Raw genomic sequence first — 23957 nt, forward strand, 5'->3', positions numbered from 1 at the left:
TTGTGGCTCACGGGCCTAGTTGCTCCGCGGCATGTGGGATCTTTCCAGACCAGGGCTCGAACCCGTGTCCTCTGCATTAGCAGGCAGATTCTCAACCACTGCGCCACCAGGGAAGCCCCTCATTACTGTTTTATTTCTCTTACTCTTAGTGAGTCTGAAAGCCCCTTCCCATACCTGTCAAGCCTTTGGGCTTCCTCTTTTTGAATTGCCAGTTTACAGTATCTGTCCATTTATCATCTGGTCTCCTGTTTCCTTGTGATTTATGGGAGGTGTTTCTATATTCTGGACATTCATTACTCATTGGTGTTAGACACTGAAACATTTTTGTCCTTCACCTGCCCGTTATCCCTTCTGTCAGGCAGATGACAAATGCATGTGCCTCATGGGACCGTATTGTAAATTAAATGAGATAATACACACCGAGCACTCAGATCAATACCTGACACCTATGAAACATGCAAAGGTGTTATTTATCATCATTGTTACTCAAGAATCCCACCCAAAGACATAAAAAAAAACTATCAGGGGCTCTTGGTACACTGGGATGTTCCATGAATACTGGGACCTGTGAGTGCCATTATGAGTTGAAACCTGGACCCAGAAAGGCCACGGAGAGCTCACCTCCCGTGACAACATGGAAATGGACTGGGGAACAATGAGGATTACACAGGTAGATGACATCACTCAGGTGACACACAGGGTCAGGGTCCTGAATGTTGGTGTTGAGTCTCTGAGCAAATGTAAGCAGTTAGGGGGAGGAGCTAGTGTTTAAGTTAGAATTCCCTTCACAGTCTACATTTTCTACAGAAATTCACTTGGCTGGACCCCTGGCCTCCAGCTTTGTCTCTCTTGCAATTCTCCTGCCAAGGATGTCTTCTCTGGCCACCTCTATGGCCATACCACTCCACTCGGTAAAGCTCCATGAGGATGGCTCACTATTACACCTTGCTTTGGTCCTAACCCCCACTCTAGGGTTGAAACCTCCTTTTCTGGCCCACCTAACTCTCACTTTTTCTGCCCATCAGCTCCCTCTGCCTTTCTCAGGGATATGTGGTCAGCACCCTGGGGGCCAGGTGGTCCTGGTCTGCTGAAAAACTTGTCCTCATGTTTGACTTACCAAGTGTCTCTCCTTTCATCCTACGTGTTCTCTCCCAAGACTTCAACTGCTGCTCAAACCTTCCCAGATGGAGCAGAGGAGAGGTGCCACCTTTTTCTGATTTTATCCTTTACAAACATGACATAGGTATTGAATTCATCAAATAGTCACTGGATCAGTTCCACCAGGAATTGCTTTTTTGTTCAGCGTAAGATAGGGGTCCAATTTCAAGTTTTTTCCTAAGTAGAGCCAATTGTTTTAGTACAGAGTATTAGAAGATACTTCCTTTCCCAACTGCTCAGCAGTGCCAACACCCTCATAAATCAAATTTTCAGATTTTGTTCCATTGGTGAACTTGTCTATCCCAATATTCATATCATAGGCTCAATTACTGTAGTTTTTGAATACATTTTGACACCTCCTAGGACAGTTTCCTTCTGTTTCCTCCTTCTCCTCTTTCTTCTCCTAGAATGTTTTGGCTATTATTCAGCCATTGTTCTTCCATATAAATTCTAGAATCAGCTTGTTAAATTTCTTTTAAAAAAACCCTGTTGGGATTTTAATGAGAATTTCTTTTGTAGGGCAATTTGGGGGAGAATGGACATATTTCTGATACTGAGCCTTCCTATCCATGAATATGGTATACAGTTCTCAACTTATTCAGGTCTTCCTTAATGTCTTTTAATAAAATTTTATAATTTTTCCTTAACACTTTAAAAAAGTTATATTTTGTCTCTTCTTTTTTTGCTCTTTTCAATGGTATGTTATAAAACTGTATCCTCTGGTTATTGCTGATATTTAGACACACTTGTAGAATAGTCTCTGTTTGGCCTCCCAGATCCTCTCCACCTTTCTCTGCCTTTCTTTGTGCCCCAGGAAGTGTTTGTCTACAGAATGCATCACCTGGTTAGGTTAATGGGAGACACCTGTAGAGATTAGAGATGAGAGAGGTCAGGGTGTTTATTTCCCCAGGCCCCTCCCTGCAAGCCTGTGGTTGGCAGTGGCTTCACTCCTCTGCTGAAGAAGCCTCTTTCCCTGATTACTGCTTCCTCCTTTTGTCCTTTCAAGGCCAGGAGTGGTGGCTGCTTCCTGAGGTTAAAAGAAGTCCCTCATGCTTTGCTTATTCACTGAACTCTGCCCCTCCTTTGTAAACTGGAGGGATTTGCTGAAATCCCTCCAGTGATCTTTCTGCACATGCCATCTGTTTCTCACCAGGACCATGACTGATACCATAATTGCCACCAGAAGTGGCCCCAGAAAACAGACTCAAAATGGGATGCTAGCATTGGGTTGCACATATATTTGATGAGCATGTGGCTAAAATCCTTGCCCGGGGAAATCAAGTACCAGGAGCCTGTGTCATCCAGGGGCAACCCAGTTCCTCAAATTATCACCAATGGTGGCATGGGATGTGGTGCAAGTGGAGGGCAAACAGATGTGTGGCCAAGCGGATGAGATATTTAGTCCCTATGGCAAATGCGGGGTTACAAAGACTATGCAGTGGGCTGGCTACTTCTGAGGGCTCTGGGAAGTACACACAGGAAAAGGACGGTTCACACCTTGGGTGTGTCAGTGCCCTCCAGGCAGGCCACCAGGAACACACCTGTAACTCAACAAGCTGGGATCCTTACTGGTTGCAGCTAAAGAGACCACACACTTGGGGGATGCACCCGGGGACTCAGAGAGTATTAGAAAGGACTCCTTATAGAATTGGGGCTTTTGTAGGTGATTCTGGGGGGAGGTTTAAGGAAGCGGGGTTTTGCTGTGGATTGGTGCTGTCTGGAAGCTTCTTAATAACTCCCATCCAGAAGGTGAAGCTGTAATGGGAAGTGGCAGCAGTGTCCCAGCTCGGGTGGCGGAGGAGGTCCACCCGTGACTGGAGTGGTCAGCAGCCCTGTCTGATCGTGGTGCCTGGGAAACTGCTTGTGTCAACAGCAGAACACCAGGCCTAGGGGAAGCCAGGCCTCTCCACCTCCTCCTCGGACGGACAACAGCAAAGCTCCGTGGTCTCTAGAGGAAGCTCGGCCAGCAGCCTCGGGGCAGACCCTGCTGAGGGGCCGGCGGGGAGCAGGGGGCGGAGTGGTCAGCGCGCGGCCTCACCGCGGGCACACACGGAGGGCGGCCGCTGCACCAAGTCACGCCGGTCACTCGGCGAGGAGCAGCGAGGCCACAAACCCGCTCCGGCCGCGGGGCCAACTGTTGGCACCAGCACCTACAGTCCGCGGCCCGGCCCCACGGCCCGCCCCCAACGGCCCGCCCCCAACGGCCCGCCCCGCAACGGCCCGCCGCGCATGCGCACACTGCCGGCTCGGGAGCCATTTCGCGGGGCCGAGGGGCGGGGGAGCGACTGCGCAGGCGCCCGGCGCCGGAAAGGGCGGGGGCAGTGTTGCGCCTGCGCAGTGGGCAGTGCGGGGGGCGGGGCCGGCCGTCAGCTGACTGTGGCGGCGGCGGCCTTGCGAAGTAATAGTCACATCGTGGTTCCGCGCGGAGGGTCGCCGGCGCGTCAGCTCTCGGAGGGCGAGGCCTGAGGCCGGCCAGACCATGGCGACCACCGTCAGCACGCAGCGCGGGCCGGTAGGCTCCGGCTGGGGGCGGGCTCCACGGCTTCCGGGCACAGGGGAGGGCCCGATGCCAGGCTCCGGGCAAGCGGAAGGGAGTCCCGGGATGGGGGCGACCCCGCACCGGGTGGGTCCCCGGGTTGGGGGAGGCCCCGCACCCAGTGGGTCCTCGGAAGGAGGAGGCACCCAGAGAAGCACCCTGAACCCTGGACAGGCTCTTGGATGGTGGAGGCTCCCAGGCCCAGCTGTGTTCCTCGGTTTCTTAAGTGACAAATGAGGGGTTGGGAGCCGCGAGCTGGGAGTGCCCTTCCGCCCAGCCCTCGCGTCCTGTCTTCTGGCCCAGCTTATTGCGTCAGTGCCGGCGAGCGAGTCCAGACGGGCTCAGGCCTGCTCCTGGGGACTCGCCTCCAGCCGGGCGTTCAGACTGGGTTGGGGTGCGTCCTCACGACTGGTGAGGTTTTTATCCCAGCGGCTTGAAACGTACAGTAGACGGACACCTGGGTCCTTCTGAGTCGGGACAAGGTTCTTCTGTGGGCACTTTGATGTGCCTTCTCTCAGAAAGCCGCTGCTGAGGGTAAGCCCCCAGCTGCCGGGGCTCCTCACCCTCGGGTCGGGGTTGACAAATCTTGTTTGTGTTTCTCCCGATTGGAGAAGAATCCACAGAACGTTTTTCTGAGTTTGAGGAAGACCAGGTCTTGTTAGAAGCCCCCTGGGCACAGATGCTCGTTCTGGCGTTTGAATGGGACCTGATGGGAGTTCCTAGCCGACTTGGGTGTGGAAACGCCCCGGAGTCAGTAGAATGATTTCTAGACTCGGATTCTCAGCGTTTCCACGTCTCCACCTTCACTGCGCACAGTGAGTTACAGCAGGCCGAGTGTCTGTCGCACTTCCTCATTTCTATGCAAGTGGCTCGTCAGAGCAGCACAGGGAGCAAATTAGCGGCTCCCCCGGGAGGGGAGCGGTGGCGTAATGGGCAAGCGGCCCGGCCCTGGTCCCGGCCTGTCACGTGTCCTCAGCCTGCTGGGAACTCAGAGCCCTTGTCGCCGGGAACCACAGGCAAACGCTCACGGCCGGCTCGGGGCCAGGCGAAGGGAGCGCTTGGTGAAGGTGGGCCCCTCCTCTCACCAAGGGGGATGTTGGCCATGTGCTGTGACAGGGCTGTGACAGGGCCAGGGCGACGGGCGGTGTCCGGACTTGGGGCCTGTGCTGTTGGGGTCTCGATGACCCGGCTGACTGGCCCTGTGCGGTGCTTCCCGGCGTGTTCTCTTGTCGAGTGGTCGTGGGCCCCATGCATAGACCAGCAGGTGTTTGAGGGCTGCCCTCCATGACCTGTGCTCATGCAGTAAGGTTCGGTCTGGGCCAGGGCTGCTGGGGGCTCAGGGGTCTTGGGCGCCCTGGAGCCTGTGCGGCTTGCCCAGCTGGCGTGGGTGCTCTTCGGTATCTTGGGTGGCACCATACGGTGACGCCTGCCATCAGGGTCTCACAGAGCATCCACTCTCAGACCCCGAGGTCTGAATTCAAGTTGGGGTGAACAGTGGCCTGCCTGGGCCGGGGTCGGGGTGAGCAAGGGTTGTGGAGCAAGGGTCTCTGACTGGAGACTTGATGGGGGAGCAGGAGCTGTGGGGTGGTGGGAGGGGAGAGCATGGAAAGCAGAGTGGGACAGGGTCTGGGAGATGGGGGGCTGCTGCTTCAAGGCCAGGAAGGGTCCTGAGCAGGGCTGTCTGTGCCAGAGGGCGGGGGCCCGCGAGTGCAGGTGCATCTGGCCTGGAGTTTGATCTGGTTGCTACAGTGTACTGTTTACTGTTTTTTTTTTCCTCCCTAATGTTTTTGCCTGGTACACATCCTCTCGTTTCCACATCTCCCCTCTGGCCCACCCCCTCTGGGTTAACTGTGCTCGTAAAGGCTTTTTTGCCAGTTATCAGGCATGAGGAACCCTTCCTTTTGTGGTTATCGGGGTCTGGTGGAGACCTCTTCCTTTGCCAGGGTGCACGGACTTGGCGTTGAAGGAGCTCCCACGTGCTGTCGTGTGTGTGGTGCGGTGGAGGCCCCGGGGGACGGCGTGGCTTGTGGCAGAAGCTGTGAGTCCAGCTGGGGCATCCGGCAGGTGCTCCCCATGCCGGGTCCTGGCTGGGCGGCTCTCCCGAGTGTCCGCCCTCGGCCGGGGGGCCCCAGCCCTACCCACACAGGGCGGGGTTCAGCCTCGGCCCAGGGTCACTCAGCAGGGCTCCCAGGGCCTGGATTCACGCTCGCTTGGGGTGACTCTGAAGTCTGACCGTCTCTTCCCGCTCGTGGTGAAGGAGGGAGAGACAGAGTCCTCGGGCATGTGAGGCAGAAGGGGGGTCCCACGGGTCTGGGGAGGTTCCCTTTGTCCCTGAGAAGGGGAGCCTGAGGGGCTAGGAATTTGCTTAAATTCCAGGAGACGTGGTGTTTGCGTCTGCAGGTTAGTCTTTCCCTGAGTGGCCGCTGAGGGATGCCCAGCCCTGTGCTGTCTGCCCACTTTCAGCAGTGCTGGTGTTTCTGGTCTGACAGCCCTTCTCCATCCCGTGATTTTGTCTGGTCCACGAACTGTTAAAAAGCACCCGATGGACACCCACAGGAGTACCTGTGTGGGGGCCCCTGCCCTCTGAGGTAGAACTCGGGTCAGGGGAGGTTTGCGGGCCCCGCTGCTGTTGACCACAGTGCTGCCGGTCAGCTCGACGGCACGGCGGCCAAGGCTTGGTCACAGTCTAAGACGTGTGGTATGTCCCATTGAGTCCAGGCCGAAGGGGGCCAGTAGGGACCACTTGTCCTGCTTTTGGAGATGCTGGTTGATCAGTGCGGCCCCTGCTTCCTGTCACATCTTTTCCCTCGTCAGGCCTGAGGGTGAGCTGTCTGGTGATGCCTGGGTGGCCCCGGATGTCCAGGTCCTCATCAGCCTTGCACAAACTGATAATTGACTTCACTGGGGATGGCAGAGGGTGATATTTGAATTTTTTTTTTTAATTTATTTCGGCTGCATTGGGTCTTTGTTGCTGTGAGCGGGCTTTCTCTAGTTGTGGCGAGCGGGGGCCACTCTTCGTTGCGGTGCGCGGGCTTCTCGTTGCGGTGGCTTCTCTTGTTGTGGAGCATGGGCTCTGGGCCTGCGGGCTTCAGTAGTTGTGGCTCGCGGGCTATAGAGCGCTGGCTCAGTAGTTGTGGCGCATGGGCTTAGTTGTTCTGCGGCATGTGGGATCTTCCCGAACCAGGGCTCGAACCCGTGTCCCCTGCATTGGCAGGCGGATTCTTAACCGCTGCGCCACCAGGGAAGCCCCTGATGTTTGAATTTTATCACTTGTTCTGCATTTATTAGCTGGACCTGTTTGTATAGATGAATGCTGTCTGGTTGTCCTTAAATACAGTCTGTATGGAAAAGGCAAGACAGCTGCTTAGTTCTTTCCCTTTCATTTCCACTGTTCAGAGGAAGGAGTTGTTTTTTTTTTAGGCCTGCGCTTGGCTTTCTCTTTTTCGGGTGCAGTTGTGGACCCGCACTGTTGGAGTCTGGACCGTCGCCCATGTCCCCGTGAGCTCTGCTCTGGATTCTCAGGGTGAGTTAGGAGCGCGTCCTGGTTTAGAATGGCCCCGTCTTCCCGTGAGTTGGACCTTTTTGCGTGTGGTGACCCCGCTGGCCATGCACAGGCCTTTCTTGTTTGGTCTGATGCCACATGGCAACGCCAGCTTTCTTTTAGGGAGTGTTTGCCTGATGGGGTTTTCATTGTTGGACCACATCTTTCTGAACATGTGTGTCAGGTTGGTCTGTTGTCAACAACATGGAGCTGAATTGTTAAAATGTCAAATCTGAAGTTTGTCTTCTTTGTTTTTTAACTGGAATGTGTTAGATAGTTTTATGTGTATAGTTATACACACACACTTTTTGTTCCTAACGCTTTCTTTTGTGCTTTTATTTGTCTATTTATGTTTCTTTTTCTCTCCTTGCCTGCTTTTGGATTGATTAAATATAGTTTTTTAAGTTCCATTTTTTGGTTTCTGCTGGTCTGGAAAACGCATGTAGTCATTCTGTTCTCTTTGGGGTCATCCTGGAAATGTTAACATAGGGACTTCGGGCTGCAAGGTTAATCGTCGTAACCACCCTCCTCCTGATCAGTTGCTGCCTCGGGTGGCCTCTCCCCATCCTCCCAGGGGCGGTGTTACCTTGATAAGCTGGTGCTTGCTCAGATGGACGGAGACACGTGCTGCTTCCTCTGGTTCTTGAAAGGTATGTTTGCTGTCTGGGATTCTGGGCTCACAGTCTCCTTCTCTCGGGACGTGAAGGCCCCTGTGTGGCATCTGCCATCGAGCTGTTGGTGGCAGATTCGCCTGTGCTCCAGCCCTGTGCCTCTTCCCGCATCTGAGAGCAACCCCAGCCCCTCTTCCCGTTCCCCCGCTCTGCTGTCTGTCGGTGTCTGTGGCATCCGTCTGGGCATTGTGGCCTGCAGCTCTGTGGCCGTGCCCTCCCGTGTACATGGCCTGGGGGCTGCCCGGCCCCTGCGTTACTTGTCGTTTCTCAGACACCTGGCCAACTCCTCGGGCTCTCTGCCTGCAGTCCTGCCTGTGTACCTCCCATTCCGCCCACCTCCCTCTGTTGATTCTGCTTCACCACCAGCTGGATAGGAGCTGGGTGGGGGGGATGGCGGTGCGGGGCTGGGGGCCCAGGAGGGGCAGCTGCCTCAGCCGACAGTGAGAAGATCCTGGAGGTCGGGAAGCCACCTGTGCTTTGCGGGGTGCGGGGGTGACCGAGTGGGGGTGGGGCTCGGACGGGGTCCCCGCAGCGGCTTGTCTGGAGGGTTCATTGTGGGCACGGCCGCGGCAGTGGGCACAGGTGTGATGGCCTCTCCCTGCCCAGGGTCGCCTTCTTCACACGGGTTTCCTTCCACGGCTCCTCCTCCTTTCTGTCCGTCTTGCTCCCTCGGGGGTCTTGGGGGGTGTCAGCGCCCACCCCACTCATCCCCAGGCTTACCATCCTGAGCGGCTCCCTGTCTCCCAAGAACATTGCACACGGACCCGCCCTTTCCTTCCCTGGGACCCTCCCTGGCTTCCCCGTCCCCTTGGGCGGCCTCGCCTCTCCTGCCCACTCAGGCGCTCCTGTGGCTCTGCCTTCCGAGCAGGTCCAGAATCGGATTCCTTCTCAGCCTCTGCTTCACCCACACCCACCACACCCCTTCGACTGGTCCCGCCCTGCCCCCCCCCCCAATGTCACATGCTGGGGCCGGGCGCCAGGCAGAGCCAGATGTGCATGCGCGCAGCACCTCACCTGCCCCGGCACCGCACCTGCCCTGGCTGCTCACCGCCCCGGCACCTCACCTGCCCTGGCTGCTCACCTGCCCCGGCACCTCACCTGCCCCGGCTCCTCACCTGCCCCGGCACCTCACCTGCCCCGGCACCTCACCTGCCCCGGCACCTCACCTGCCCCGGCTGCTCACCTGCCCCGGCACCTCACCTGCCCCGGCTGCTCACCTGCCTCGGCACCTCACCTGGTCCCTTCCTCATCTCTGAGTCGGAGCCCATCAGTGGCCTTGGGGCAACACCCCTGTCCTCCGCTCCCCCCTCCTGCTCTCCCTCGCTTGCTCTGCTCCAGCCACCTCCCTGCCTCAAGCTGCCTGGCGGGCTCCTGGCCAGGCCTGTGCACAGGGCCCTCCCAGGCTCTGCATGACCGACGCTGTCGTGCCATTCAGGCCTCTGCTGAGGTGGCATCTTCTCCCGAAGCCGCCTCAGCCGTCTGCACCGTCTTACCTCGCCCTGTGTCCATTTACAGCTCTGCGACTTTCAGCAATGATTTGTTTTCTTTTGTTAAAGTATGAGCTCCATGGGAGCAGTGATTTCCCCCCAGCATTTGGCGTGAAAACCCGCACATATGGTGAAGGTGAAAGACTTGCAGTGCGATGCCCGGCCCCCGGCGCCCCTTGGCGCACCACTGGCTGTTTCGTTTCACTCCGATGTGGACGGGGTGATCCATCTCGCTCACGCCCGGACCCCGGGCTGGCGGGAGAGGCTCTGGAATCCCTGGGCGAGGCCCCGTGGAAGCCGCTGGCTGGCCTGTCAGCGTCGTGTGGCGTTGTCTCTCTCGCTGACCCTCCGGCATCCTCGTGCTCAGTTAACGCCGTGCCTCAGTCCCCTCGTCCAGAGCTCGTGTACGCTATGTCCGGCAGGGCTGGGACAGACAGACGTTTTGGCTTGAATGGCCTCTCCAGGGTTGGGTCATTTAGAAAGCCGGGGGAGGCCTGAGGGATAGGAATAAGGGAGGAGAGCTGACACAGGTTTTTGCAGTGAAACCTGGAAGAGGATTGGGGGGGAGGGGGCGAGGGGGGAGGGACCAAGTGACACCCTCTGCGGAGCCCCCCACGGCGCTGGTGGTGCCCGCCTTCCCTCCCTGTTGCTTCTGGGCTTTTTCCTCTTTTCCCATTTCCTGAAACCAGGTCATCGGCAGGAGGTGCTGGAGGCTTGAGGAAGGAGCAGGGTGTGTGTGTATGTGGGGGGCGGTGACTCGTGCAGAGACCTGTCCCCGTGGCTGCAGGTGTCGGCTGGCAGTTGGAGTTTTCCTCGTAACTTTCTTTGGGAAGATGCTGAATGTATGGAAGAACGTCAGTGACGCGTCCCGTGGCTGGCAGGTGTCTCTTAGGCCTCAGTGGGCACGTCCTGGGGCCTCTCTGTCGGGGTGGGATGCGCTGGGATGTGTGTGCGGTCCGCTCCTTGCCGCAGGCCGCTGAGGCTGCGGTGCGACGGGGCCTGTCGGCTGGCGGGGCAGCCGTCAGCCGCCCCGGGTGCTGAGCCCCACGTGACCTGCCCTGACCCGCCGTCACCCTGGGCCTCACCCCTGCTGTTGTCTCCGGCGGGCGGGCCTAGGGCAGGTGTCCCCAGGGCGCCTTCAGGCGGGTGGCCCTGCAGACCTGGAGGCTCTGGGTTCAGCGTTGGCTCCTCCTCCCTGGGCTGTGATCCCCCCTCCCCCGCCCCTCGCAGGCTCTGAGCACATGGGATTGGTTTGTTGTGCTGTGTCCCCCTCCCTTGAGGCCTCAGCCTGGCCCGCTGTCCCCGCGTGGCTCCCGCGTGGACGGTGCTGAACCCCAAAACCAAGACGAGTATGACAGAGAGGGCGCGTGACCCCTAGGCGTTGCATCTCATTCTAGTTTCATGACCTCTAGGAGCATAACTGACAAGACAGGATCAGTGAAGGAAGGGAGAGGCCTTTCCTGACGTGTCACTCTCGCCACTGCACGTCCCCGTGCGGCCTGCTCCCTGTGGGGTCCTTAGCGCTGAGGTGGGCAGTCATTCCTCAGACCAGCAGGTGGGGGTGTGGTCTGTGCGCAGCGACCCCTGGGAGAGTCATTTCTGTAAGACGAGCACCGGGGCAAGCGGGGGCTGTGGGCAAACGGCGAGGGGCCCGAGGGGCTCTGGATGGGGTGCGTCTGGGGGGTCACGGGGGCCTGGTCTTGGCGCTGGCAGGAATTGACGATTGGCGTGTCCCGGGCATCTCAGCCCTCCTGAGGGGTGTGGCCCGCGGGGTGTCACCACCCGCCTTCCTTCGAGGGCCCGACCTGGAACCCTCTCAGCTGCACTACGTGCCCAGGAAACACGGCCTGCGATGCCCTGGGGAGGGAATGGAAGGCACTGCGCTCCTCTCCTGGCAACGCCGGGGCCTCTGGGGGGCGGCCTCCGGGGGCGCCCTCCCCTGCCCTGGGCTGGGTCCTTGATGCAGCGGAGGTGTGAGACGCAGAGCTGGCTCCCAGACAGAGGGTCTGGGGGGGCGGGGGGGGCGGGGGGCACGGCTTGCTTTTAGAGAGAAGCAGTGGGAGCGCGAGGCCTGTGGGTGCAGAGTCGGCGTGTGGGCTGCTGGGAGCCAGCGAGCGCCCTTGTGTGCGCTTCCGTCAGCCTTGGTGGGAGCGCGTGAGCTCCAGGCCCAGACTCTCCCAGGGACCTTCGAAAGGAAAGGCGCTGAGGGCGCTCGCCGGGCGAGGTGCTCTCCCAGGGGCGCTGTGAGCTGGGCGGGTCGGGTGCTGTCTGGGCCCCTGCCTGGTGCTGTCTGGTCTGCGCAGGGCAGACCTCCGCGTCAGGCGGCGTCTGGACGTCACGTCCCTGGCGGCCGCTATAAGCGCAGTTGCCAGAACTCGCTGTGACACGCTGGGGGCTTCCTTTCCGTGTTCCCTGAAACTGCCCAGTTCTTTAGGGCCCGCGGCTGGGGTCTGTGACGTCCCCTGGGCGGCTGAGGGGGCCTGTGGCCCCGGTTTCCCCCCCAGCAGCCAGACCTCCGTCGTGGGTCCTGCAGCTGCTCCCTTCCGTTCACCTGGGCTCTGCTCGCACTGTGGCCCCTCCAGGCCCGCACCCCCCGCCCGGGAGCGAGCAGCGGTGCGGCTGTCCAGGGCTCTGAACACCAGGGGGAGGCGTCGGGCCATCTGGCTGTGGGCCGTCTCTCCGTGCATGGTGTCCTGTGGTTTTCTGGGAGTTGTCACTCCTGCAGCCCCCAGGCTCTACCGGGCTCCACACGCAGGTGTGTCCCTGGGAGCCGGCGCTTTCCCATCACTTCAGCTGCCCAAGGCCAGGTCTCCGGGCTTCTGGGGGTTAATCTGTTGGCTTCTTGGTCTCCGGGGCGTTTCTGCATGTGAGCTGTTTCTCATGGAGACGTTTGAAGGGTATCAGCACAGAGGCCTTTCCAAGTCACTGGACATCCAAGCTTCAGGTTTCACCCCGTGAACAGCGCTCACGGTGGACAGGCCTCGCTTGCGGCAGTCCTGGTCCTGGGGAAGGGATCGTGGACACGCGGACCAGAGCGCGTGAGGCGCCCAGGCCCAGTGAGGACGCGAGGCCTGCTTTCAGGGCGGAGACGCACTTGGGCCTCCACAGAGCCCCCCGTCTGCTGAGCGTCCTGCTCCCGAGAGCGCAGGCCCTGGGAGGGGCCCGCAGGGTGGAGACCCTGGCACCGCGGACCCCCGTCCTGTGGGCGGGCGGCGCCCAGCTCTGACCGCCGTGCTCTCCGCAGGTGTACATCGGGGAGCTGCCTCAGGACTTCCTGCGCATCACGCCCACGCAGCAGCAGCAGCAGATCCAGCTGGACGCACAGGCGGCGCAGCAGCTGCAGTTCGGAGGGGCACTGGGCACCGTGGGCCGCCTCAGCATCACCGTGGTGCAGGTGGGTGTGGCCGCTTGTGGGGGGGGGAGGGGCCGGAGCGGGCGGGGCGGGGCCTTTGCTGTCATAGCATGTTTCCACGTGGACGGATGGGGCTTTCTCTGATCCCGTTTTTCCGGAAACACATACCTGGTGGAGAACGATGGACGTGAAGATACTGATGATCGCCCGGGTTTCGCCAGGAGGAGTTAGAGAAGGGGTCCGGAGCGCTGCTCGCCCTGCCGGTGCCGGGGCAGGGGCGGCGCGGCTGCTGCCCGGTCATCCCGGCCCCCGGGAGAACCAGCTGTGCTGTCAGGGCGGAAAGAGTGCTGCCACATTGCTCTGACGGGCTGCATGAGGCCGCGGGAGGCAGAGACGTCTGTCCGTCCATCCATTTGTCCCCAGCAGACACCAGGGCCGTGCCTGGCGGGTCGTCGTGCCCAGTAAGCTTTGGGGTGACCTTCCTCAGACACTCGTGTGCCTGCAGCACAGCCCAGTCGACGTCACAGGGGAGCCACTTGGAAGCGGGCAGGCCAGGCCTCCGTGTCCACTCCGTGGTGCCGGGGGCGCGGGAGGAGAGCATGGTGCAGACGGGCCTCTGCAGAGGGCAGCAGCCATGCGCAGAGCATGGCCTTGGGGCCAGTCGGGGTCCAGGTGAAGGGAGGCGCCTCCCGCACTCACGGGCAGCTGGCCTTGCTCAGCCACGAGCGTCGGATCATTCCGGTGGAAAAGCCTTAGCGGCTAGACAGAGGCAAAACAGCTGCCTTGAAGCTATAGAAAATCAAGCCCGTTTCAGACTTTGCTGCTACATGTTTTCCAGAAAATACCAGGGCAGCTTCTAGGAGTTTCGGGGGGAAAATCTGCCGTCCTGAGAACTGCTCTAGTGAATTCACGGTGAAGACAACAGCACGTGAGGGCTGTGGCCCTCTCCCAGCGCTTTCGGGAAGACCTTAGCCGTGTTATGCGTGTTTGCTCTTGGAGACAGAGGAGCAGGAAGTCAGCGGGTGAGGAGGGCAGGGACAGGACGGCAGTAAAAGCTTGCGTCACCCTGAGGGACGGAGTGCGGGTGCAGCGACGGCGAGCTTCGAGGGTGGGTGTGGAGCGGCCCAGTGATTACCGTGGAAAGTACAACTTGAACAGGAATTGCCACCCTGTGCCAGGGGCTGCTTCAGGGCCAGGCCCTCCTGGTGCTGCCGGCTGGGGGTCCTGCGGCCTTGGGGCTCGGCTCTGAGTGGGCACCCTGTCCTGAGCTGGAGTTCAGGGCTCCCTCGGGCTCTGTGTCGGGAAGATGTGGGCGAGGCTGGAAGGCCCTACACTTGGTGCTCCTGGGGGAGAACCAGCCGACTTCAGGGAGCACCCCAGTGGGGGCGGGAGGGTGTGTGACCCCAAGGCCTGTTGCCAGCGCCCAGGGGATGGAGGAGCATTGACCTAAATGGGGGAAATTGTAGGAGGAACAGGCCGGGAAGGAAACTCGCGGTTCAGTGTCGGACACGTTAAGTCGAGGATGTTTTAAAGGCAGGTGGCCGAGGCTGGGGGGCTGTGGACTTCAGGGGAGAGGTCCAGCAGTGACACAAGGCGGGCATCCTGAGGCGCTCCGGCTGGTCCTGCACGGAGGGGTGGTGGCTCTGGGACGTGCGGTCATGGGCAGCCCCGGCCAGAGCTCTGGGGAAGTCGGCACGAGAGTGGGGGATGCGGGGGGCAAGGAGGCTCGCAGACAGAATAGGGGCTTGTGCGGAGCCTTCCAGAGGGGAGACGAGAGAGGGTGTCAGTGCAGGCAGCAGGGCTTTGGGGAATTTTTTGCTGTTCTTTTAAAAATCTACCTTACTGAATATGATTTACATATGTTAAAATGCGCTGATTTGAATTAGCCTATGTTTCAATGACCTCTGACAAGCCTGTCCACCCCTGTGATGAAGAGAGCTTCTCCAGCAACACAGAAAGCTCCCTCTGCCTGTCGGTGGGCCTGCCCTTGACCGCAGTGCTGACCAAGCTCAGCCCCCCGGGCACTTCCCAGAGTCTGTCTGTGGCCCAGCAGGGCCGCTGTGAAGCGCGGGCTTCTGTGTGAGCGTGAGTTCCCTTTTCGGAGCCAACTCCCTGCTCCGGAGCTGGGTGGAGTGTGCTTTGGAGAAGCTGCCAGGCTGGTCCCTGCACGGCCGCCCCGTGGCTCCGCCCAGCCGCCCGCGGGGCTCCTGCGCTCTGGGGGTGGGCGGCTTGGCCCGGCCCGGCTGGGTCTGAGCCCGTGCAGCAGCTCCTTGTGGCCTCACGGGGTTCTGGTTTGCGTGTCTCGTGTCTCTGATGACCGACGGTGGGGAGCATGTTCTCACGTGCTTATTGGCGTTGCGCTTTCTTCTTCAGATCTTTGGCCTGTTTTCTAATCGTGTTGTGTTCTCAGTGCTGAGGTTTGTGAGTCCTTCATGTACTGGACACAGGTTTGTGATCAGACTTGATTGCGCAGACGGGGCTGGTCTGCCTTCCTCCTCACGGGCCTCAGGGGGCCGCCAGCTGCCCTTCCTGGGTCATGCTTTCGCTGACCTTGCCTAAAAGATGACAAAGACTTCTCCTGGTTTTTCTTGTGCAAGTTTTATGTTTTCAGGTTGTACGTTTAAGCCCATAATCCACTTTGAGTCGGTACTTCCTGACCGACAGCCTGCCGTGCTCCTCGGTGTCCACGTTTTCTCCTCCAAACGCGGCCCGAGCAGCCCGTCTGGCTTGAGTGGGCCCGTGACCTATGTGAGGTGTGGGTGGGCTCCGCCGGGATGCCCAGGGTGAGGTGCCTGCACCCCTGGCCCCCACGCCGCGCTGGGCAGGGACGGTCACTGCCGAGAGGCTCCTGCGCGGGAGGGGAGGCGGGGGAGCCAGCACGGTCACTGTCCGAGGGTGCGGGGAAGGCCTTGGCTGGGCACTGCTTCTCCGGGGCGGCCCCCGTCCCCCTGCTTCTCTTCTCGGTGGCTCTTGGCTCTGTCCCGGGACGGCCTGCCGTCTTCACCCTCCTCCTCCTCTGGGTGGGGATCCAGCCCCTGCCTGGCAGCAGCCGGTGTGTCCTCAGTGTCAGGCACGGCGCCGGGTGCCTTATCGCAGAAACACTGGACCCAGCCTGGACTTTCTCCTCCCTCCTGGGTCCCAGAGCACGGTCGTCCCTGGGACTGGTTCTGGGACCCCGCAGACACCACCATGCAAGGATGCTCAAGGCTCTCGTATGAAACGGTGCAGTTTTGCACTCACATACCCTCCACATGTCCTCCCGTGTACTGAGTCATCACTGGGCTACTCGTAACGCCCAACACACGGTAAATGCTGTGTGCGTGCAGTTGTAACACAGTGTAAAGCTATAAAAATCGTTGCTGGTGTGGCAAATTCAAGTTTTGCTTTTTGGAACTTTCTGGAATGTTTTTTCCTAATATTTTCGATCTGTGGTTGCTTAAATCCACCGTTACGGAGGGCTGACGGTTCAGTTACAGCCGTGTTCTGGTGGGTCGGCACCCAGAAAACTCTGGAAGCCGTGAGTGGAAGGGGCGGCCCACTTAGCTGAGCTGCGGCTTCCACTGTGACAGCTGCTGCCCCATCTCATACGGTGGCTTTATTTCAGGCCAAGTTGGCAAAGAACTACGGCATGACCCGCATGGATCCGTACTGCCGACTGCGCCTGGGCTACGCGGTGTACGAGACCCCCACGGCCCACAACGGCGCCAAGAACCCGCGCTGGAATAAGGTCATCCAGTGCACGGTGCCCCCGGGCGTGGACTCCTTCTACCTGGAGATCTTTGATGAGGTGGGGGCCGCGCGGGGGCCACTCAGCCGCTCCAGAACTTCAGGTTTCTTGTGGCTTTGTGACAGGCGTCCTGGTGTCCCCAGCATAGTGAAAAGCACGTTTCCCCTGCAGAGTCTTTAGAACTTGCATTCAGACACGTCACCACCCTGTGTCCAGCGTGTGGGCGTCACCCGGCCAGGCAGGTCAGGCAGCCGCTATCTGTACGCAGCTTGGGTGTGACGTGGCCAGGGCCCGTGGCTGGGTGGCGTGCGTGGCAGGAGCCTCCCGAGTGTCCCTGGGCCGTCGGGTGCCCTGGGCTCTAACTCAGCCTGACCCTCCGAGGGCCTGTCTGGGCGTGTCCCACCGCTCCTGAGGCCGGGTCGGCTGCCCCCTCGCCTGTGGTCAGCTGACAGGGCTGGGGGGGTGGGGTGGGCAGCGGGGCTGGGAAGTGGCCACAGTCCCCAGGGTTCTGCCTTCCTCCCTTCCTCCTGGGTCCTCCCTCACACCCTGCCCCATCGCCTCTGGGGCCCTGGGGTGGAGGGGAGGAGGGGAGCGTGTGGTTCGTGGGGGAGCGCATGTCTGCAGGCGCCCGGTGGAGCCTCCCTCCCCCTCCACCCACAGGAGGTGGAGAGAGCAGGTTGGCCCCGGGCTGCGTACACCCTGCCGGGAGGGCTGGGGGAGTGGGGCGGCCTCCCCGGCGGCCCTGGGGTCACCGCCATCTCCCGTCGCCCCCCAGCGAGCCTTCTCCATGGATGACCGCATTGCCTGGACGCACGTGACAATCCCCGAGGCGCTGAGGCAGGGCAAGGTCGTGGACGAATGGTACAGCCTGAGCGGACGGCAGGGCGACGACAAGGAGGGCATGATCAACCTGGTCCTGTCTTACACGGTGAGGCCGGCCGGCGGGCCTGCGGCCACCGGGGTGCCGTTCCTGGGCTTAACGGCATCCCCGCCCTTACTCCGAGGTGTTTCTGGCATGTGGACGCCGGGAGGGCGTGCAGGGACCCCGGGTGGGACCGACTGCCCAGCCTCACAGCCGCCGCCTCTGGCACCTTGTCTCACCCCCTTTCTAGTGCTGGACTGATTCACAGCAGGTCCCAACATCAGTGAGTTTACTCGTGAACGTGCCATCGTGCCTCTGTAACAGACGTTTCTACGTAGACGGAAAGCCATTATTGTACTTAACTGAAGAATTATAAACAGAGAGAGGCTGTTTGACCCTGGAATTTAAGCTTAGGTTTCCTTTCTTGAGCGGGGTTCTCTGTTGGTCACGTCTCAGCCGTGGTTCAGCAGGTCTGATGACACCTTCTACCCGAGTCCTCCGAGTCCTCCAGCAGAGGAGCCTTTGGGGTGTCGGCGTGGGCAGGGACTTGATGATGCTGGACGGGGCGCAGGGCCTGGCTGGACCCGCCTCGATCCTGGCTCAGGTGACTGGGCTCCAGGCCCTGTGCTGTCCCGCCCAGGACGGTTTTGGCGAGGCTGGGAGTGATGAGGTTTGGATGTGCGCTGTGTTCTTCTCTGACCCCCTGATCGTCTTTGGTGTGTTTCAGTCGCTGCCGGCTGCCATGATGATGCCGCCTCAGCCCGTGGTCCTGATGCCCACTGTGTACCAGCAGGGCGTCGGCTACGTGCCCATCACAGGTGTGTGCTGCTCCTCCTTCCCGGGCGCGTCTCCTTGGGTGTTCGAGCTGGGGGGAGGCACGTGGGGATTCGGGCTGTGGGCTAGAGGCTGGGCCTGGTCTTCAGGGGATGCCCGGAGAGCCTCCCAAAACCAGGGGTCCGCTGTTACGTTTGAATGTTACATGCATGTGTAGGAAATAGGGTTGGTTTTTTCTCTGTCAGCACAAAGAAGGTGAGTTGAAATTTATGGAGATGTTGAAATGCGATTTCTAAGCATTTTGAGCCACCGCAGCACAAGATCACTTCCTGTTGGGTGGATGGACACCGGGCTCCAGCGTTACCGTTTCTCTTTTTACCTTTATGAGGTACTTACCTTACACGTTGGTAACCTTTCTGAATGAGCGGTTCGCACAGCACAACAAAGTCAAGTTGGACTGTGGCTTTTCCGCCTTTGGATTTTTGAGCCTTCACGTCAGCCTGTGATCGACTCCCACCCTGGGCCGCGACGGGGCCTGGGCTCAGCTCGCCCCCCGCGTGAGCCACCGTAAAGCCGGGCGGTGCGTGGGCGGCGGGAGGCTCGGGGCACCGGAGAGACCAAGTGACGCCGAGGATGCCATGTGCACGGTGGTGGCCACGTCCCCGAAATCCTCTGAACTCCGTCCAGGGCAAGGTGAAGACTGTGAGGCCCCGAGTTAACTGCCCCAGGACCGCCCGCCTCCCACGTTAAAACCCAAGACCCTCCGGGTGGAAGGGGTCTAAGGAGAGCCACGGTGTCTCCTAAAGTTTGTCTCGACTGTTCCCAGAAGTGTCAGAAATGCAGGCGGTGGGAGTGTGGCCCGGATGCGAACCAGGCAAGGGCGGACGGCGGGGGCTCGCGGAGTGAAGCTGTCAGCCATCCCCAGTCCCGGGTTCCCTTTTCCTTCTCCCCGTTTCTGAAAGGTGGTGGGCGAGCACCTTCCTGGGCTCATGGAACGACCTGGGGGTCCTGGCCTCACCGGGTTTGAGTGCCCACCTGGGACCCAGGCGACCTCTCGCCTCTGAGGACGGCCAGGACTAAAGGCCGGTGGGCAGGGGGTGTGGGCAGGTGCTCGGCCCGGCTGGCCCAGGAGGGACTTGGAGGGGCTGGGCTCTGCTGCTGCCTTGGGAGCACGTCCCGTCCCCTCCGTCCCTGGAGGCGGCCGTGTGTGTCCAGCGCAGCCTCGGTCGCGCGCCTGCAGCCGATGCCACCTCGTCTCAACACTTGTCGGCCCTTCTGCCAGTTTTGGTTTGGACAGTGTTGAGCTGCCTTTAGGATCTTCTGACTTCAGACAGGAAAGGAAATCATGTCCTAAACTTCTCAGTCCAGCGCTCCCAGCCTGGTTGGGCGGATTGTTTGTGCTTTTGACTTTATAAGAACTAATGATTTTATTTTATTTTATTTTTAAAATTTATTTATTTATTTTTGGCTGTGTTGGGTCTTCGTTGCTGCGCACGGGCTTTCTCTAGTTTCGGCGAGCGGGGGCTACTCTTGGTTGCGGTGTGTGGGCTTCTCATTGCGGTGGCTTCTCTTGTTGAGCACGGGCTCTAGGCGCACGGGCTTCAGTAGTTGTGGCCCCCGGGCTCAGTAGTTGTGGCGCACAGGGGTAGTTGCCCCGCAGCATGTGGGATCTTAGTTCTCAACCGGGGCCCGAACCCGCGTCCCCTGCATTGGCGAGCGGATTCTTTATTTTTTTATTTTTTTAAATTAATTAATTAATTTATGGCTGAGTTGGGTCTTTGTTGCTGTGCGCGGGCTTCAGTAGTTGTGGCTCGTGGGCTCTAGAGGGCAGGCTCAGTAGTTGTGGCGCATGGGCTTTGTTGCTCTGCGGCATGTGGGATCTTCCCAGACAGGGCTCGAACCCGTGTCCCCTCATTGGCAGGCGGATTCTTAACCACTGCGCCACCAGGAAAGCCCTGCAAGCGGATTCTTAACCAGTGCGCCACCAGGGCAGTCCCAGAACTAATGATTTTAAATCCCTTTCTACTTTTCTGAGTGGTGTTTGACTGGCTCTGCACTCTGTTAGGCGTGGAGTCTCTGTTAACACCCTCCTTCCTTACGTTTGCCTGGGTTCCCCCCCGAGACCATCTCAGGACAAGGAGTCAAAGCTTTGACTTGGGGTCTGGTGGCACCAGGTGCTCGGACTGAACCTTCCAGCGGTTGAGATGCCGTGAGGTTCTCAGTTGTCACCCGTGTCTAACAAGGGAGTGAGGGGACGTGGCTGGTGTGAGGGAGTGATGCCAGGAGCCCCACGTGTAGCTGGCGGGGCTGGGCGTCCGGGGCCCCAGGGCCTCTGCTCGAGTGCACAGGCCCCGGCGCGGCAGTGCTCGTGAGCGCCTCGCCTCGTGGGTTGTCTGCTGTCACAGGGAAGGCTGGGCGTGCGCTGGGCACGCGCTGGGCACGCGCTGGGCTCCTCGTCAGTGTCTGATTGTGATGTGAGTGCCAAGCTGGGAAAGTCTGTTCTGGAAAGTGTGACAGAGGAAACGGCGTGAAAGTCTCAGGTGTTGGGGCAAAGGAGCGTAGACTGTGTTTGCTGTTTCGTTCTCAGGTGGAGGGAACTGTTCTGTGGCCTTTGATGGATGAGAATTGACCCCTGTGGTGTAAATGCACACGTTCTTAGGCTTGTTTTTGCCCCTGCCACCCCCGCTGTGAAGTGGGTTCGTGTGAGACGCTGGGGACCGAGTGGCGGGGGGCTGCTCGCCCCTGGTTTCTCGCAAGTGTCTGGCCAGTTTCTGAGGTCATGTTGGGAGACGAGACTTGGGGGGCCGCCCCCCTGGGGCGGCGCGCGTCGGAGGTGCTGCTTTCCCTGAACCCTGTCTCCTGGTCGCAGGGATGCCCGCCGTGTGCAGCCCCGGCATGGTGCCTGTGGCCCTGCCCCCGGCCGTGAGCGCCCAGCCCCGCTGCAGCGAGGAGGACCTGAAGGCCATCCAGGACATGTTCCCCAACATGGACCGGGAGGTGATCCGCTCTGTGCTGGAGGCCCAGCGGGGCAGCAAGGATGCGGCCATCAACTCCCTGCTGCAGATGGGCGAGGAGTCCTAGATGTGCCCCGCCGCCAGCCCGCCTGCCCGCCCGCCCGCCCGCCCAGCTCCCGGGAGCACCGTCCCCAGCAGATCCCCGTGAACGCGCCCTGCGTAGCCCCTTCCTCGGACGTCTGTGTAGCCCAGTCCACACCCTTGTTCGGGATGCATGTGGTTTTCGGTTCTTGCAGCCGTTCTCGACGTGGTCGGGGCGGGTGGGGGGCTCTCCCGCACTGTGTCGGAGGGCCGTGTCCTGTGTGCGCGCCCGCCTTCCCGCCGTCCCGGGAGGCTCTCCTGGGAGCATCTGCCCCCACCAGGGCCTTCGTGCCGAGCCTCCTCTGGTTTGATTGGTGGCCTGCGGTGACGCGACCTGATCGGGTAGACCCATTAGCGCAAGGCACACAGAACCCACTGACAGCGGGTTTGGGGTCACTTAGAAGTTTCAGCTGAAAACTTACCTCCTCCCCTTGGTGTTGTTCGTGGGCTGCTCACCACCGCCCAGCCTCGGCTGCAGAGCTCAGCCTGCGTGCAGAGCAGCCAAGTCTGGGCGTGGCGTCGGGAGCCCTGGCCTGAGCTCGGGGCCCTCCATCTCTCCTGCTCTCTCACCCGCCTCTGTGTGATGCTGTCCCGAAGGTCACCGCTCCTCCCCGGGATGCACTCTGGCAACAGAACTAAAATTGGGGGTGTAAGAGACAGGTCCAGTCTTTGTATTTGCTTATTAAAGGGCCTTTAGGAACTGGCTTGCTACCGATGTTAACTTAGGGAAGCTAGGTTGGGCCCAGTCCTGTGGATCAGTTTGGGCGACAGAGAGGGCAGTCTGGTGACCGTCAGTGCTGGCAGGTCTTCCCAAGAGGCAGGAGGCGCCCTGCCGTGTGGACGGCACCCTGGCCCTGGCTCCGGCCGCGGACAGAGAGGACGGGGACAGGCTGGGTGATGCCCCGTGGAAATCAGAAATCTGAGTGGTGTCTCCGAAGTGACGCACTGTGCTGTGGTCACTGCGGTCCGCGGTAAGTCGTGGTCACCGCTCTTGTCTTTGCCCAGCCTTTGGACATAGAGGTGGATCCCAGCCGTGTGGACGTCAGTGGAAGGTCAGCCCGAGGAAGTTAGGAGGACCCTGGCTGCAGCCCTTCCCTCCGTATAGGTTAAGTGTGGTGCCGCTTTCTGTCTCCCGGGGCGTGCACGGTGGCCCCGGGTGAGGGAGACCTGCGTTGGTTGGTGGGTTCGGAACACTTGTGCCTTTGCCGCAGGCTCTTCTCAGATGCTTGAGAGCGATGGTTCCTTGGCTGCAGCCCTAGACTGTTGGGCGGTGACCTGACCACACTCAGCGCAGCTCCACACAGGCCCGGCCCCCAGCCCCAGGTGACCCCGCGCTGCCCCAGCCGCCCCGCCCGGGCCTCCGTTCACGGGAGTCTTAGCTTCAGGGCGGCTCCAGACCTGCCAGCTCTCATGGTCCTTTTTCATGGATGCCGCTGCTTTACTAGGTCAGAGAAGGGTCACGCCCCGTGAGGCCTTCGTTAAGTCAGACGCCCTTCCTGCCTCGGCTGCCCCTTCCTGCCTGGCTTCGCGTTCGTGTCCGCGCTCACCGTCCAGGCAGCCCCTGGGGGTGGGGTGGGTGCCGTCTGGCTCGGGCGCCCGCGGCTGCTGGGCCCGGGGCCGGGGCACGTGCAGCCGGCTGCTGCTCTGTGCTGGTGAGGAGAGAGGCGTTTCCAGCGGGCCTGCCCGCCTTCCCGTTTCAGGCGCCCAGCTGGGTGTTGGCAGAAACGGTCCTCGGAGCTTTGCGTTTCTGATCATTCTTTTGGGGTCCAGGGTCCAGATTCCTCCTTGATTGTAAGATACGTTTTTACTTTTCAGCCTTCTAATTTAATAAATGGTCTGTGTAAAATAGAGAAGTCAAGTTCTCCAAGGAGAGTTTGCCATTTTTGTTCTGTTTTAACTCGGCTCGTAACAAGCAGGTTGACGGCAGTCGCAATAAACTCACCAGCAAACTAGTTGCAGGACTCGTAAGTGAAGGCAGAGGAGGGCACAGGCTGGATTCCGACTGGGAGCCTGAAATAGTTCCATGCGGCGTGGGTTTGGTTTTCTGGTCGGGCTGTGAAGGACAGGCCCCAGACGCTGTCCTCCACTCCTGGTTCCCGAAGCACCGGCCTCTCGTTCCTTTGTTGTCCTGTTTGTAATTCTTCTCCAGGCCGTCCTGAGCCGGGAGTAGGAACCGAACATGGGCCACAATGTGTCTCCCCTTCTAAGAGGGCCCACGACGCCCGCCTCGGAGCCAGACCCCGAGTGCAGGGTCCGGCTCGGGTGCAGGGCCCCGGGGCCCTGGAGCGCACAGGGGTGGGGCTGGTCCAGCCCCGAGTCAGCAGGCACTGGCCGCACTGAGGACATTGCACAGCCGGGAGGTGGGGAGGGAGGGGTCCCACTGCCTTCGGGCACGCCCCCCCCCACCCCCGTTACCCCCTGTCAGTTTTCTCAGGTGCCCTTCTGCCCTGGGTCAGTGTCACAGTGAGAGCTTGTGCCCAAGGCTGAGAGGAGTTGTGTGTGGGCGGGGCCCGGGCACCAGGGACACGATGCAGAGGGTAGGATACGCTCGGCGATTGCCGTGTCCCGGGTGCTCGGCCCTTCATGTGGGGTGTGAGCCGCCGGGAGGTGCGGCCTTGGCTCGTTCAAGTGCTGGCTGAGGAGGGGACTCGGCCCACAGAGGGAGGGGGGAGCCCCTCCCCACTGCAGGCCCATGTCTACACCACCTGCAGCCCGGGGAGCTCCAGGTGAGAAAGCCGCTTAGTGGAAGCAACA

General features: G+C 60.3%; 1 protein-coding gene across 4 annotated transcripts; it reads left to right on the top strand.

Annotated features, from left to right (window-relative positions):
• Positions 1–3505: 3505 nt before the first annotated feature.
• TOLLIP (toll interacting protein) lies at positions 3506–23056 on the top strand. Of its 4 annotated transcripts, none has more exons than XM_068554764.1 (6): positions 3506–3670; positions 12638–12787; positions 16350–16532; positions 17248–17400; positions 18062–18152; positions 20978–23056. In XM_068554764.1, exons 1-6 carry the CDS (start codon positions 3638–3640, stop codon positions 21187–21189), a joined length of 822 nt encoding a protein of 273 aa, XP_068410865.1. In that variant the 5' UTR covers positions 3506–3637; the 3' UTR covers positions 21190–23056. The 4 variants fall into 4 exon arrangements, with proteins under 4 accessions (XP_068410865.1, XP_068410868.1, XP_068410866.1 ...); XM_068554765.1 differs by lacking the exon at positions 3506–3670 and adding an exon at positions 4006–4228; XM_068554766.1 differs by lacking the exon at positions 3506–3670 and adding an exon at positions 4408–4509.
• Positions 23057–23957: the final 901 nt, after the last annotated feature.

Source organism: Eschrichtius robustus, chromosome 11 (assembly GCF_028021215.1).
Source record: "Eschrichtius robustus isolate mEscRob2 chromosome 11, mEscRob2.pri, whole genome shotgun sequence".
Taxonomy (NCBI): Eukaryota; Metazoa; Chordata; class Mammalia; order Artiodactyla; family Eschrichtiidae; genus Eschrichtius; species Eschrichtius robustus.

Excerpts from the sequence above, each read along its gene's own strand:
- TOLLIP (XM_068554764.1), top strand. The coding sequence starts at position 3,638 with ATGGCGACCACCGTCAGCACGCAGCGCGGGCCG. Across the intron at positions 3,671-12,637 it reads TCAGCACGCAGCGCGGGCCG|GTGTACATCGGGGAGCTGCC; the intron begins GTAGGCTCCGGC and ends TGCTCTCCGCAG. Across the intron at positions 12,788-16,349 it reads TCAGCATCACCGTGGTGCAG|GCCAAGTTGGCAAAGAACTA; the intron begins GTGGGTGTGGCC and ends GCTTTATTTCAG.